The sequence below is a fragment of the Danio rerio genome, chromosome 14 (genome assembly GCF_049306965.1).
Source record: "Danio rerio strain Tuebingen ecotype United States chromosome 14, GRCz12tu, whole genome shotgun sequence".
NCBI lineage: Eukaryota > Metazoa > Chordata > Actinopteri > Cypriniformes > Danionidae > Danio > Danio rerio.
In genome coordinates this window covers 54,631,524-54,646,194 of record NC_133189.1, presented here as the reverse complement: position 1 = coordinate 54,646,194, position 14,671 = coordinate 54,631,524, and the positions used below count along the sequence as shown (strand labels likewise).

General features: G+C 37.0%; 1 protein-coding gene across 4 annotated transcripts in view; it reads right to left on the bottom strand.

Moving 5' to 3' along the window:
* The window catches only part of tspan17 (tetraspanin 17), a 63,420-nt gene that overhangs the window by 15,413 nt on the left and 33,336 nt on the right, over positions 1–14,671 (bottom strand). For all 4 annotated transcript variants that reach the window (XM_073921196.1, XM_073921197.1, XM_073921198.1 and 1 more), the window contains 2 exon segments: positions 11,800–11,925; positions 8,601–8,648 (listed from right to left, as the gene is read on the bottom strand). In XM_073921196.1, coding sequence (XP_073777297.1) covers positions 8,601–8,648; positions 11,800–11,925 — 174 coding nt within the window.

Below are 14,671 nucleotides of genomic sequence, written 5' to 3'. Positions count from 1 at the left end.
TTTTTTACACAGAACTTCATTTGTAAACTAATTAATATTGTTTCCTTTGTATATATTGATTTCTTTGATTGTTACCAACATCCGGTGAAAATTTCAAGTCAACGGCACCTTTAGAAATATGGTTTCTAAAAAAATGGTGACGTGTACAATACTTATTTACCCGTTGTATTATCACTCTGGGGAAAAAAAACATCCAATTGCAGTTTAATTTTCAATTTTCCGTTGTATTGTTTTACTCCATCTTTGTTGCACACACACACACACACACACACACAAGAAAAATCTTCATTCAAGTGCACCGTACAGCACAGTTTGTGCACCAGCTTGACCTTTAATCTTTACACAAGTCTAGGATAAACAATCAGGCCTTCACCTGGGCGGACATGCACCTTAATCTATCTGAGAACAAATATCCTCTCTGGAAAACTCAATCCCACGCCAAAAGTAAAAAACGAAAATACCACATGAAACCCAGCACACGGAAGATCCAGTTTATGTTACACAGTCAAACAGGAATGTTCGAACTACTGTCTATGGCATTCTGGGAAGGAAGGCAGATGAAAAGGTGTAATTTGGGGCTGTCAGTGACATTTGAAAGAGAAAGCCACACAATCCAGCTTTTGTGAGCCACCCAAACACGTTTTCCAAAGAAGCTTTTGTCCCTCCGGGGAAGAAGACACAAAGGAGTGCAGAAACGTTACACCCAACCGGTAGGAAGTCAGAAACAGTCGATGAAAGGAGAAGAAAATGGATGTATGATATTTGCTAACTTCTTTTACTCTTCAAGGACTTACTACAGTGGCTGAACAAAGAAATGCAGAGTTTTTTTTTTTTTTTTTTGAGCAAACATCCGATACTTGCTGCTCAAAGAAATAAGATTAAAAAAAGACGAGTAAATGTGAATAATAGGCTTAATTCACACAGATTAGTGCTGCACGATAGTGTATTGCTGTTGTATTTACTGCACGTTTTCTATTAATTACTGGGATAATTTACCAATTAGCATTAAACATTGGTACTTTCAGTTCAAGATGCATTGGAAATACTGTTTAACAATGCATCAGATGTGTGTCCATTGAGTTTAGGCATAGAGTTCTACAGTTTTTATGTCATTTATTTATAACAGTGTGTTGATGTTCTTGTTATTTTGTGTTTTCATTCTCCTGCCAAGGGAATAAAGAGGAAGTTTGTGGCTAATTATGTTCTCTTGCTGTCCATAATCCCTAATAGATAAATAAAAAATTAAAGAAACAAATTAAAATTAAAAAAAATACTTTTTTGAATGAACGAATGGAAATTGCAATATTTATTTCTTCTGCATTATTTATGAAACTGGACCCCCAAACAAGTCTTATGTTGTATTATTATATTTGTGGCAATGATAGCCAATAATACATTGCAAGAGTCAAAATTATCCATTTTATTTCATGCCAAAATCTTTAGGATATTACGGAAAAGAAATTATGTTCAATGAAGACATTTTGGATTTTTCCTTCTACAAACCTACATTAATCCTAAAATGTATCATAAAATACTAAAATAATATAATAGGTATCATATACAGTTGAGGTCAGAATTAATTATTAGCCCCCCTGTTTATTTTTGTACTGTAATTTCTGTTTAACGGAGAGCAGATTTTTTCAACACAGTTTTAAACATAATAGTTTTAATAACTCATTTCCAATAACTGATTTATTTTATTTTTGCCATGATGACAGTAAATAATATTTGACTAGATATTTTTCAAGACACTTCTATACAGCTTAAAGTGACATTTAAAGGCTTAACTAGGTTAATTAGATTAACTGGGCAGATTAGTGTAATTAGGCAAGTTACTGTAAAACTATGGTTTGTTCTGTAGACTATCGGGAAAAAAATATTGCTTAAAGGGGCTAATAACATTGACTTGAAAATTGTGTTTAAAAAATTTAAAACTGCTTTTATTCTAGCCGAAATAAAACAAATAGGACTTTCTCCAGGAGAAAAAGATATTATCAGACATACTGTGAAAATTTCCCTGCTCTGTTAATCATCATTTGGGAAATATTTAAAAAAAGAAAAAACAATTGAAAGGCGGGCTAATAATTCTGAATTCAACTGTATATATAAATCATATATCTAAATATAAATTTTCTCAAATATATGCATGCATGTATTTATATATACATAATAAATATACATAACAAGATGGCAGGATGTCACTCCTTCTCATACTTCAACAAAGTTCCTGAAAGCAAAGAAGGTAAAGGTGCTTCAGGATTGGCCAGCCCAGTCACAAGACATGAACATTATTGAGCATGTCTGGGGTAAGATGAAGGAGGAGGCATTGAAGATGAATCCAAAGGATCTTGATGAACTCTGGGAGTCCTGCTGAACGCTTTCTTTGCCATTCCAGATGACTTTATTAATCAGTGATTTCAGTCATGTCAGAGATGTATGGATGCAGTCCTCCAAGCTCATGATGGAGTCAGACACAATATTCATTCTGTCTCCACTGCAGCAGGACTTTATTTTCTATACTGGAAATTATTTCTGTTCAGTGACAAGACTTTTGTCAAAGTAGTCAGACCATACTGTCTTAATGAAATCATTAAAAATCAAGGCATGATCATATTTTATTGTGGTATAATAAGCGTAATCTAGAGGCCTTTGCCTTTCATATAAGCCACTTCTGATACCAAATGATCAGGGCCGGCACGTCCATTGAGGCGACCTAGGCGGCAGTATAGAGAGGGCGGCGTCCGTGATACCTCCCTTACCACCCGAATCCTCAGTTATGTCCGCGACATCTCCCTCCCCACCCTCAGATATATTCGCGCATAGATGACAGAATAGAGAGGGCGGCATCAGCGACACCTCCATCAGCACCCGCGTGTCTTCAGTTATATCCACGTATAGGGCAGCAGAATAGAGGTCCGCGACACCTGCGTGTCCTCAGTTATATCCGCGCATAGGGCGGCAGAATAGAGAGTGCGGTGTCCGCGACACCTCCCTCCCTACCTCAGCACCAGGTAGTGTATTGTTAGGCATTGGCCAGATTGGGAAAGTTTACATGGACAAAGAAATATTAAGAACTGTTTAAAATGTTTTAAGACCTACAACACAATATTTAAGTGAAGACTTTTTAAGATCTAAAATTTAGCTTTTGATATTTAAGACCTTTTAAGACTCCATGGACACCCTGGATGTGTTGATTTCCCCCTTACCCCTTTGTTTGTGATGGTTTGCTCCGCCTGTATTTGATTGTTTAAGTTATATTACAAGATGCCAAGGTGAAAGCAGGAAAAATGTAGCAACACTTTTTTGACAGGCATTCAGTAAATATTTTTCATCTGCCTGACTGATCTCCTGACAAATCTGATACTACAGATATATTGTGTAGCTCAAACAGAGCATGGTAAAACGTGTCACTCCACCCTTTACTGAGAGGCACAGGCTGGCAGGAGTCGCTCACTTCCCAATTACAGAGCGCCACAATTTCCTGTGGCTAAAACTAGAAGCTAATTATCACTTTAAAAGGCTTAAACTGTTATTAAAGAGAACAAGAGAAACTCAAACACTATCTGAATCTCTCGTGCGCTTAATCCTCCTGTGCTGCACCGACACTACATTGCATCACGTTTAAATAGCTGGAAGAATATATGTTGAAGTGTTTTAGCTGACATGTTTTCCACGTTTTCTTATCATCTGAAGCATGCTGGATTTACATTCCTTACTGGAATTAAACAAGCAAAACCTGCACAGAATGCCAGATTAATATTAAATGGGTATTTCTAAAGCTCATTTCACACACGCTGCTAGTTTCAAACTGAAATCTGATCAGGCTTGACGTTTATAATAAATATAGTTTGTTATGAAATGGCCTTTTTATTGTTTCATTGTTATATTTGTCATTGATTTGCAGATTTTGAATACTGTTAAATGATTAATTGAATATTGAGGAGAATTAATATGTTTCAGAATATTTTATTTAGGTAGCCTATTGTCGTTTTTTCCTGATTGAAATAATAAGTGTGAGTTATCCGTGTAAACTGTTTGCTATCTCTGCCCAGAATTTTGTACAAATATCTGAAGATTTATGTGGAATGATTTTGTGAATGTAGTAACGAACTATCATGCATTAAAGTTCATATTTTGGTATTGGGTGTCAGGGTTGTGGATGGGAAATGGGGAAAAAGAAGCGAGGACTCAAGTGCAGGAAAATGGGGAATTTATTAAATAATAAACATAAAATGAAATGCAAAATAAATTACCCCGAGGGGGGAAACATTACCAAAACAAATACATACGCAAACAAACAGGACTGGGCAGGCTGGCAAGGATGAGGACTGAAAACACGACAGGACAAGACTTCAAACATCGACATGTGATGGCGAACTGGCACAGGACTAAAAACATGAGGGGATTATAAAGCAAAAGTAAATTGACACAAACAGGTGAACAAGACTAACTAATAATGAGTTAACAAGGAGGGTGGGACTAGACAATAGACGGGAGAGCGCATGACACAGAGAGACAACACAAGCCATGCGCTCACATAACACAGGACAAGAACATGCAGCCAATGAGAGAACTCATTAACTGCATGTTCATGACAACACAAGCACAACACTGAAGCACATAACAAAAGCACGTGACTACAATGTAAACACCAAGCCACGTGCTTTGACAGACGCAAGACACGAGCACACGATGAATGACAACACTCACCGTGCGCTCACACATGCAGTGTGAGTGTTTTCATTCATCGTGTGCTCGTGTCTTGCGTCTGTCAAAGCACGTGGCTTGGTGTTTACATTGTAGTCACGTGCTTTTGTTGTGTGCTTCAGTGTTGTGCTGCATGTTTCATCCCAGCGCCGACCAAAACCGAAACCAACTGGATTGAGACGCTGGGAATAAAACACCACGCTGCAGACAGACGAAAACACAAACACGAGTACAAGAGCGCTCGCGTGTCGGAGGGACGCATAGCCCGCGCGGTCGCATCAAGCGGGAGCGCGCACGCTCTGCGCACACCCACGAAGGCGCGCACAAACACGGAGACACACACAATGACAGAAACAAGTGCTCGACCCAAGAAAACTTGAGCCGAGCACAACAGGACAGGATTAGACATGACTAGTGTCCGGATTCTGCCAACAAAACAAGAATTTACATGACCAGAGTGGCAGAACCCTGACATTGGGGGCCTCCAACAAAAAGGCTGATAAGCAAAAACAGAGGTGTTATATCCACACAATATGCATTTTAAGTTTGTAAAAGTTATCCATTAAAAAACTCTTAAATATAATTTTAGAACTGCTTCAGTGAACTTGAACACGTATATTAAAATCCATTAATTTTTACTAGATGTTTTAGTTTTTTTTTTTTCAAAGTGTGCTTTGAATGCTTAAAAAATAAGTTAAATCTTTGTAGACTAGAAATATTTGTACTGTATATAATGTTTTTTTATGCGGGCAATACAATTTAGATTAATGTTATTTAACAAATATAATATTAATCTTATTTTTTTTATTCAACTATAGGGGTGCGGCTAGGTAGGGGGCCTACAAGACATTGTGCCCAGAGGCCTCTGAATTCCTAATCCTGGCCCGTCAGTGGGGGTGAACTCCAACTTAAAATACGTTTTCAGGAAAGTATGAACACTTGGACATTAAAATAAACTGTCTTTTATTGAATTATGTGTAAACAGATGCAGTCAGTCTTTCTCTTTTACAACTCTGCAGCACTGATATAGCTGGTGTTATGTTTAATAGTGTGGTACACCTGCGTCAACTCAGGTGCTGAGGCGAGGAGAAAATACTAACGAACCTAATTTTAAAGGGTGGAATTGATAATAGATTTTGGCTAAAATATTTGTCATTATTTGCAGTAACACCTATCCAAACATGGAAACAGCACATACATAATCTAGCTACAAATATTAGCTAGTAAAGTTTTCAAATAGCCTATTTCTAACTTAGAAATATGGAAAGTTGCAATTTACTAGTTTAATTTCTTTACATGGGCATTATGTTGTCTGTTAATGTATTAAAGGGTCACGAAACACCAAAACACATTTTTAGAGCTGTTGACAGTCGTATATGTGTCCCACACTGCTAAAAACACTATTAGGACACCTATATCTCACTAAAAAGTGTAAATTGGTTGTTTTTGCATTATTTCGAGCAAATTCGTATTTCCGGTTTGAAACGATTTTTTGAAGCTGCGTCACGGTCATGACATAATAGCGTGTATTCCAGCGTGTGGACTAGACGTCTGTACCAAGGCGTCCCGTATTACGTCTCTGATTGTGCTGCATTCATTCATGAGTATGGCTTGGTTCAAACCAATCAGCGCGCTCCATTATGAATGCGCTGCAACTTCATTAATATGCATGCTAGCTTTCTTAGACTGTACCTGAAACAGTGTTCAGACGGCAGAGAGACGACACACGTCGTGTTGCCAAAAGTTATGGGAAAAGAATAAGAGTTGTTTGGAGATACGGGTCGCCAGTGTTGCTTTCATAATGTGAAGGTTATGTTTCATTTTCTCTCTATGAGAGCGCTGCAGGACTCGCGTGTGGATCAGTGCTCGCGACGCGCGGCAGAAATGCGTTTGTTTGGAACATTTTTTACTCGAGAGCATTTCTCATCAATGGTGAGATCCGGATTTGCTGCTCGTCTCCTTTAAAAAAGACGCAGCTCCAGTATGTGTTGATTGTCCTGTCTACAAATTCGGTAAGTGTGTGCAATCAGTACCCTTTCTTTGTTCGTTCAGATGGCAAAGTTATAGTTTGTATGGTCAGCAGTACTCTTTCAGTGTTTAAAGACAGACCTTAGTCAAAATGATTTCTATGTTAATTAGTTTACAGTACGTTAATATCACTACAATATTGAAAGGTCCGCTGTAAATGCTGCTCTCTGTGTGTAGACACGTGAACACTGTAAGCAAACTATTGCCGACCGTCGTGTTGAATTTTCGCCGCATTTTGTGACAGGATAGTCTACACACACACGGCTTTCTGACCTCCTGAGTGCATCTGAGTTACAGAGAAATGCAGAGGCTTTTTTCTCATATACGACGTATATATATATGAGGTATCAAACATCCCACCGTCATTAAACACACTCTCTCCCCTGCATGTTTGTTTGTTTGTACTCGGTCAGAAGCGCGTGCCCAAATGGCAACTCCCATTTTTATTCAAACCCTGCCCATTTTTACAAACCCTGCCCATTTTTATTCAAACCCTGCCCATTTTTATTCAAACCCTGCCCATTTTTCCTCCCCCTACACTCCCACCCAAATAAAGCTAGACACGCCCACTTTCCTGACTTTTTCCAAACTAGAGGTGTGAAAACATCCTGCTGAAACAGGGGGTTTCATGGCACTTTAAATGTAATGTTTCATGTAGTAAATGAATGCTTATGTGCCTGACTTAACCTTAACAAACAAATCATAATATTACATTGGAATATGATCCACTTGCACTGTATTTACACAAGTTTTACAAATTACAATTTGTGACCCAGTGTGTGAAAACCAGGCCAGATCTAATTCTGAGATAACGCTTGATTGTAGCTATTCATTTCACTGTGATTTCAGTAGTTGACATGGTTTTACTCAGTTGATATTAAATACATATATTTGTATTATTTTCACAGACTGTTCTTTATTTCATGTAGTAAATTACAACAACAAAAAAGACTCCAGCTAGATTTTCACAGACTGGGTCACTGTCATTACCATGTCTGCTTCGGGAGAGACTTGGGGTATGAAGAACTGTCTGACTGTGCTTTGATTTTTGTGAGCTCTGTCATTGCGGGATTGTTGCTCTCCGGAGGCATGCTGTCACACGACAGAGCCACAGAGAACACCCTCCGACAAATCGTGCAGTTGGCTTGATAATAATTCACTCATAATAAAAAGCACTCTGCAGCCAGGTAAACTGAGAAAAGTGTTGCATGCAGAACTGTTGCAAACAATTTATTTGTGTTGAATTTAAACAAACAAATGAAATTGAATAATGTTCAACTTAATTTGTTTGTTTAAATTCAACACAATTAAATTGTTTACAACCACTTAACAAAAAAATTGAGTAAACCCAAAGAATCATCTTTTTTCAGTGTATATGTTTTCTTCCACTCTTTGCAGTACTTTTGCAGTTGCTTGCGTTTAAACTCTGAAACTTTCAGATGCTGGGGGTTACCTGAAGACGCATATGCCTTTACTCCCTGTCAAGACTTGACGGACTCTGCTTTAAAGACCCGCCCTCCTCACTAGACAAAGACCAATCAAACTAACGATGACATCAAGTATTACCCAATCAAAAGTAGGAAATGAGGCATCTTCATAAAATGTGTGTGGGTTGATTTGCATGAAAAGCTACTTAAAAAAAAACAGGACAAAGCCCATTCCTTGTTGATTCACGGGCAATTTCATTCTTAAATACGGGACAATTCCGTATTTCAAGGGATGGGTGGCAACCACAGCTAAAATATGTAGACTTCTGTGCACACAGATTTCATGTGGGCCTAGTTATCTGTTTCTCTCTTTCAATACAAACTGTGTAACTTATCATTATTATTTTCAGGAAGATAAGAAAGTAGTAATACACTCACCACTTGAAGCCGCACATCATATCCACACTGTGTATTCAGCACATCCTCCTAAAGAAAGACCAAGAGAACATGCTCAGTTTCAAAAATTGATAATGAAAATTTTAAAAATATATAAAATAAAATAAATAAATAATAAAAACAAAAATAATATTAAACACAATGGGAAGCACAGAACACAATGTTGTAAAACAAGCAGATGGTTAGAATAGGATGAAAAATGGTTGAGCCTTTTTACAGAATTTACTTTTCAGGATAGATCTGAATTTTTAGAATAAAACATTTTTAAAATGATAAAAAGTTTGAGGAAAAAATCTTGCAAATAATAAAATGGAAAATTGAGATGTTGAAAATTCTAAACTATTTTGCAAATCTGACTATTTCTAAGAACTATCTAAATCTTGCAACTGTACTGCAACCCAGAACTGCATGCATTCTATTGTCACAATAAAACAGAAGAGCGTTTCACACAAACCCCCATCACAGGTGCAATGAAGAGCTTTAAAATGGGCAGTTTTCAATGTTTGATGCAATCTCAACCCAAACATGAATAGAGGGCGGGACATATAGGCCCTATCCCAATTCTATTTTTGCACCCCTTCCCCCTTCCCTTTAGCCCGTAAAACAGAGTGTGAAGGGGAAGGGCTTTAAAATGTACCCCTAAGAAACACTACAGCAATACAACACCTGCACAAGTCATCATATGTCATCGCAATCTCCTACTACTGAAACTACTGAAAACACATCTGTTTAGCTGTGCCTTTACTGTATGAGCACTGTGCTACGTCCGACAGATTCCACTATTATGTTTTTCGTTTTCTTTTTCATTCTTTTATAACCTATTTTAACTCATTTTAATTTGTTTTTAAATCATTTTTTATTGTCTGCATGTTATGTTCCTAAACTTGTCTTTTTAATCCTGTTTATGTAAAGCACTTTGAATTGCCACTGTGTATGAAATGTGATATATAAATAAACTTGCCTTGCCTTACTACAGGCTATCTACAGGCTTATCTATCTATCTATCTATCTATCTATCTATCTATCTATCTATCTATCTATCTATCTATCTATCTATCTATCTATCTATCTATCTATCTATCTATCTATCTATCTATCTATCTATCTATCTATCTATCTATCTATCTATCTATCTATCTATCTATCTATCTATCTATCTATCTATCTATCTATCTATCTATCTATCTATCTATCTATCTATCTATCTATCTATCTATCTATCTATCTATCTATCTATCTATCTATCTATCTATCTATCTATCTATCTATCTATCTATCTATCTATCTATCTATCTATCTATCTATCTATCTATCTATCTATCTATCTATCTATCTATCTATCTATCTATCTATCTATCTATCTATCTATCTATCTATCTATCTATCTATCTATCTATCTATCTATCTATCTATCTATCTATCTATCTATCTATCTATCTATCTATCTATCTATCTATCTATCTATCTATCTATCTATCTATCTATCTATCTATCTATCTATCTATCTATCTATCTATCTATCTATCTATCTATCTATCTATCTATCTATCTATCTATCTATCTATCTATCTATCTATCTATCTATCTATCTATCTATCTATCTATCTATCTATCTATCCATCCATCCATCCATCCATCCATCCATCCATCCATCCATCCATCCATCCATCCATCCATCCATCCATCCATCCATCCATCCATCCATCCATCCATCCATCCATCCATCCATCCATCCATCCATCCATCCATCCATCCATCCATCCATCCATCCATCCATCCATCCATCCATCCATCCATCCATCTATCTATCTATCTATCTATCTATCTATCTATCTATCTATCTATCTACACACAGTTGAATTATTAGCCCCTCTTTGATTTATTTCTTCTTTTTTAAATATTTCCCAAATGATGTTTAACAGAGCAAGGACATTTTTACAGTATGTCTGATAATATTTTTTCTTTTGGAGATAGACTTTTGTTTTATTTCGGCTAGAATAAAAAGCGGTTGAAATTTTTTTTATGAACCATTTTAAGGTCAAAATTATTAGCCCCTTAAGTCTTCAGAACAAACCATTGTTATAAAATAACTTGCCTAATTACCTTAACTTAACAAGTTAACTTGCTTAACCTAGTTAAGCCTTTAAATGTCACTTTAAGCTGTATAGAAGTGTCTTAAAAATATCCAGTCAAATATTATTTACTGTCATCATGGCAAAGATAAAATAAATCAGTTATTAGAAATGAGTTACTAAAACTAATATGTTTAGAAATGTGTGGAAAAAAATCTTCTCTCCGTTAAACAGAAATTGGGGAAAAAATAAACGGGGGCTAATAATTTAGGGGGGCTAACAATTCTGACTTCAACTGTATTTATATATATATATATATATATATATATATATATATATATATATATATATATATATATATATATGCGTGTCTGTGTGATGTATGTAAAATTTGGCCCGCAACAACGTTTGTTTTTTTGCATCTGGTCCTCGGCCCAAAAAGTTTGGACACCCCTGCCTTACTACATATGAGATCAACGATCGCGACTACTGTAGTTATTCCAGTTATATTCTGGAACGTTTCGGTTTCTAGTGTGATGCTGGAAAATCTCCATTTCAACAACTATCCCTTAGCCCTACACCTTCAAGCTAAAGAAAATTGGCACACCCCTACCCCTTTAGAGGGTAAGGGAACAGGCTAAGGGGTAGAATTGACCATAGTAGCTCCTTCCCTTTTCAAAAAAACTGCCAATAGCAATTAGTTTTTTCTTTCAGCTCTGCCAGCGAGAGTGATTGAACTTAAGTTCAACAAATGAAAAGTCAATGAGAAGCGTCTTGAAGGGGGTGGGGCATGTCAGAGCATTTGATTGGTCAGAAGATTTGATGAGAAACCGAAGTATGAAGTCAATAAAACTGTTGATCTGCTGTTGAGCTTTACATGTTTACATCAGCATTAAACGCAAATTTTGTCACTGTTTTGGTGAACACTAGCTTATTGATGTCCTAAAAACTTTATTATATTTTATGGGACCTTTAAATCTTTTAGTAAGCTCTATGAATGAATTCAAATGTACTGAAGAAAATGTACTCAAGTTGGCGGTAACATTCTGAACCTTTAACAGGAAAAGAGCAAGAGGTAAACAGTGGAAATGATGGTTTCTGGAACTCACAGCAGGGTCTTTGACGCAACAGGAGAAGGGAACACCACACCTTTCCCGGCTCGGGTTGAAGTCGGTGCAGTTGAAATAGATGTTCAGGTTCCAATCATTCGGTCCATGAGCACCACAACATGACCACTGTTGGGACACATGACATCATAAATGACATCATTAACCATCATCAACATCTTCATCATCATCATACATTAAATTTTTGGGAAACACTTTAGTTTAGGTCACAATTCAAGCCTACTACTGGTTTATTACCTGCCTATTATTAAGTGGCAACTGGTTATTAGTAGTTATATAGTGTAATCTTATTCTGTATCTTTAATCCCACCCAAAATCTAAACCCAACTTCCACTTTTTCCACTATTAGTATTAATATTGAGCTAATTAGTAATTTATTAAGCAGTTAGTTAAAGCTTTGTGAATATTTATGCGGTAACCTCCCGCTCTCTCTCAGGAAGCCAATACGGAAGTAACTAAAACTGCAATTCATCCGAAATTCCGCTAGTCCTGGCCACTCCTGGCTCCAAACTAGAGCAAATTTCAATTGAGCCCACTGTTAGAATGGCCAACATTACAGCAGAAAAAAAGGTGTTTACAGCCTGGTACAAAACAAAGATTTTGGTTAATACAGTTAATATTACCCTTCATGACAACTGTGAGGGGGGTGAATATTTTTATAACTCATCCGTTTCCTTTATATTAAGTTATATTAAGTTTGCATAATTAAGGGCGTGGCCACTTGAGTGACAGCTAGGTCTCGCTGGTCGCCGTCACGTCACCTCAGCTGAATCCTGCAGATTAGCCACTAAACTCGGCATATTTATCGTATTTCTGTGTTGTTTTATGTGGCTTTACACAGTCAACTGCCTTTTGGACTTGTTTCCTACAATTATCAGATGGCATGGCATGCTGAGTGCACTTAATTGTGCTCACAAACCATTCACGTGGCCTCCGTTTCCCATGTGAGTAAAGTTATATACTTATATACCATCTCTATACATGTATTTGTTTTATTTAAGATCATTTATCGTTTTTATTTATATTTAGAGCTGTAATGCACTCCAGAATCTGACGAATTGATTAGCTGTAGGCTCTAGAACAGTCATCTGAAGCGTTGTCATACAGTGTTATGCTGGATTTTATTAATAGTCTTACAGTAACTAACACAGACTATATCTGAAGTGTTTGGAAGTAATTTTCGGTATCCTCCTGTTGAAAAACGTCATAAGAACAATGTTTAGAGGCTCAGTGTATTACAGCAGTGTTTTTAAAAGTCTAAACACTTTATTGATATAGTATACAACCAAGCACAAGTGGTCAGAATACAAACGTGTCACAGGTGATAAAGTATTAAGCGTTCTCCCAAAGTAAAGTGTGTCTGAACCAGGTCCAAGCAAAATGCAGCATGCGTCTGTAGCTCCGCCCACTCTCCGCCTCTTTGCCCTTGTTTGGTATCCCGCCGTGGGTGTGATGATGCGCGAACAAAATGGTGACGGTTGGCCGCGCCTACTTGTGTCTTCTTTTGCGCTCTTTAGAAACCTATGGGTGACGTCACGGATACTACGTCCATATATTTTACAGTCTATGTTAATATTGTGAACTGTTATTTAAATTAAAGTGTTACCAACTTTTTCCATCTATAAAGTTAGGACTAGAAGCTATATCATTTTTGTTTTTTTTTGATGGTACGATATGAGGCAATACTGTTCATACCGAAAAGCAATAAAGTGATGTTGTTTCATTGGACACCAATGAGCAGGATATAAAAATGTGGTAACGGTTAATTAATGCATTTACTAACATATTAAGAAGCATGTATTTGAATTTTATTAATGCATTATTAAATGTTGAACTTGATTGATGAATAATAAATGCTCCACAAGTATTGTTCATACTTAGTTCACAACAGTTATTACAGTAACTAATATTAAGCAGGGGGCGCCCAACCTGCGGTCTGTGTGGGTCCTAATGCCCCAGTGTAGTGACGGGGACTCTATACTGCTAAGTGAGCAACATCTTTCGGATGAGACGTTAAACTGAGGTCCCGACTCTTGGTGGTCGTTAAAAATCCCAGGATGTCTTTCGAAAAAGAGTAGGGGTTTAACCCTGGCATCAAAATCTGCCCACTGGCCTCTGTCCATCATGGCCTCCTAACCATCCCCATATCACAATTGGCTTCATCACTCTGTCTCCTCTCCACCAATCAGCTGGTGTGTGGTGTGCGGTCTGGCTCAAAATGGCTGCCGTCGTGTCATCCAGGTGGATGCTACACACTGGTGGTGGATGAGGAGATTCCCCCCACTGTGTAAAGCGCTTTGAGTGCTTAGAAAAGCACTATATAAATGTATGGAATTATTATTATTATTATTAACTAATGAAATCTTAATGTAAAGTGTGACCAAAAATGTTAAATATTATTATTTTTTTATAAATTCAAATATAAAAACATGGAAACAATGAGACAATTTGCAAACCATCAGCCCAGGCTTATTGAAAATATAAGCTACAGTTTTTTAAACCTAAAATACATTACTCCAGGTATGTTTTGTTGCACATTTTAGATGACAAATCCACTAGAGGGCACTGTCTGCATTTGTGCTAATCTGAAACGTGTTACTCTAAGTACATTTTGTTGTATGTTCCTTCTTATTTAAATCCAGGAGAAGGCAGAGCTTGTCATACAGATCAGCCAGCGAACCACTGAGCTAAACCCTTCCTTAAACCTAACAAATGGTGTTTTGAAAAGCAGACGTAAGAAAAAAGTGCACTGCGAACACATGATTTTACCTTAACTTTACATTGCTTTTATCTCTTTTGTGGAAGCATCTTTTTCCTGACTCAAACCCATGCACTCTGCAGCACAACACTGTAC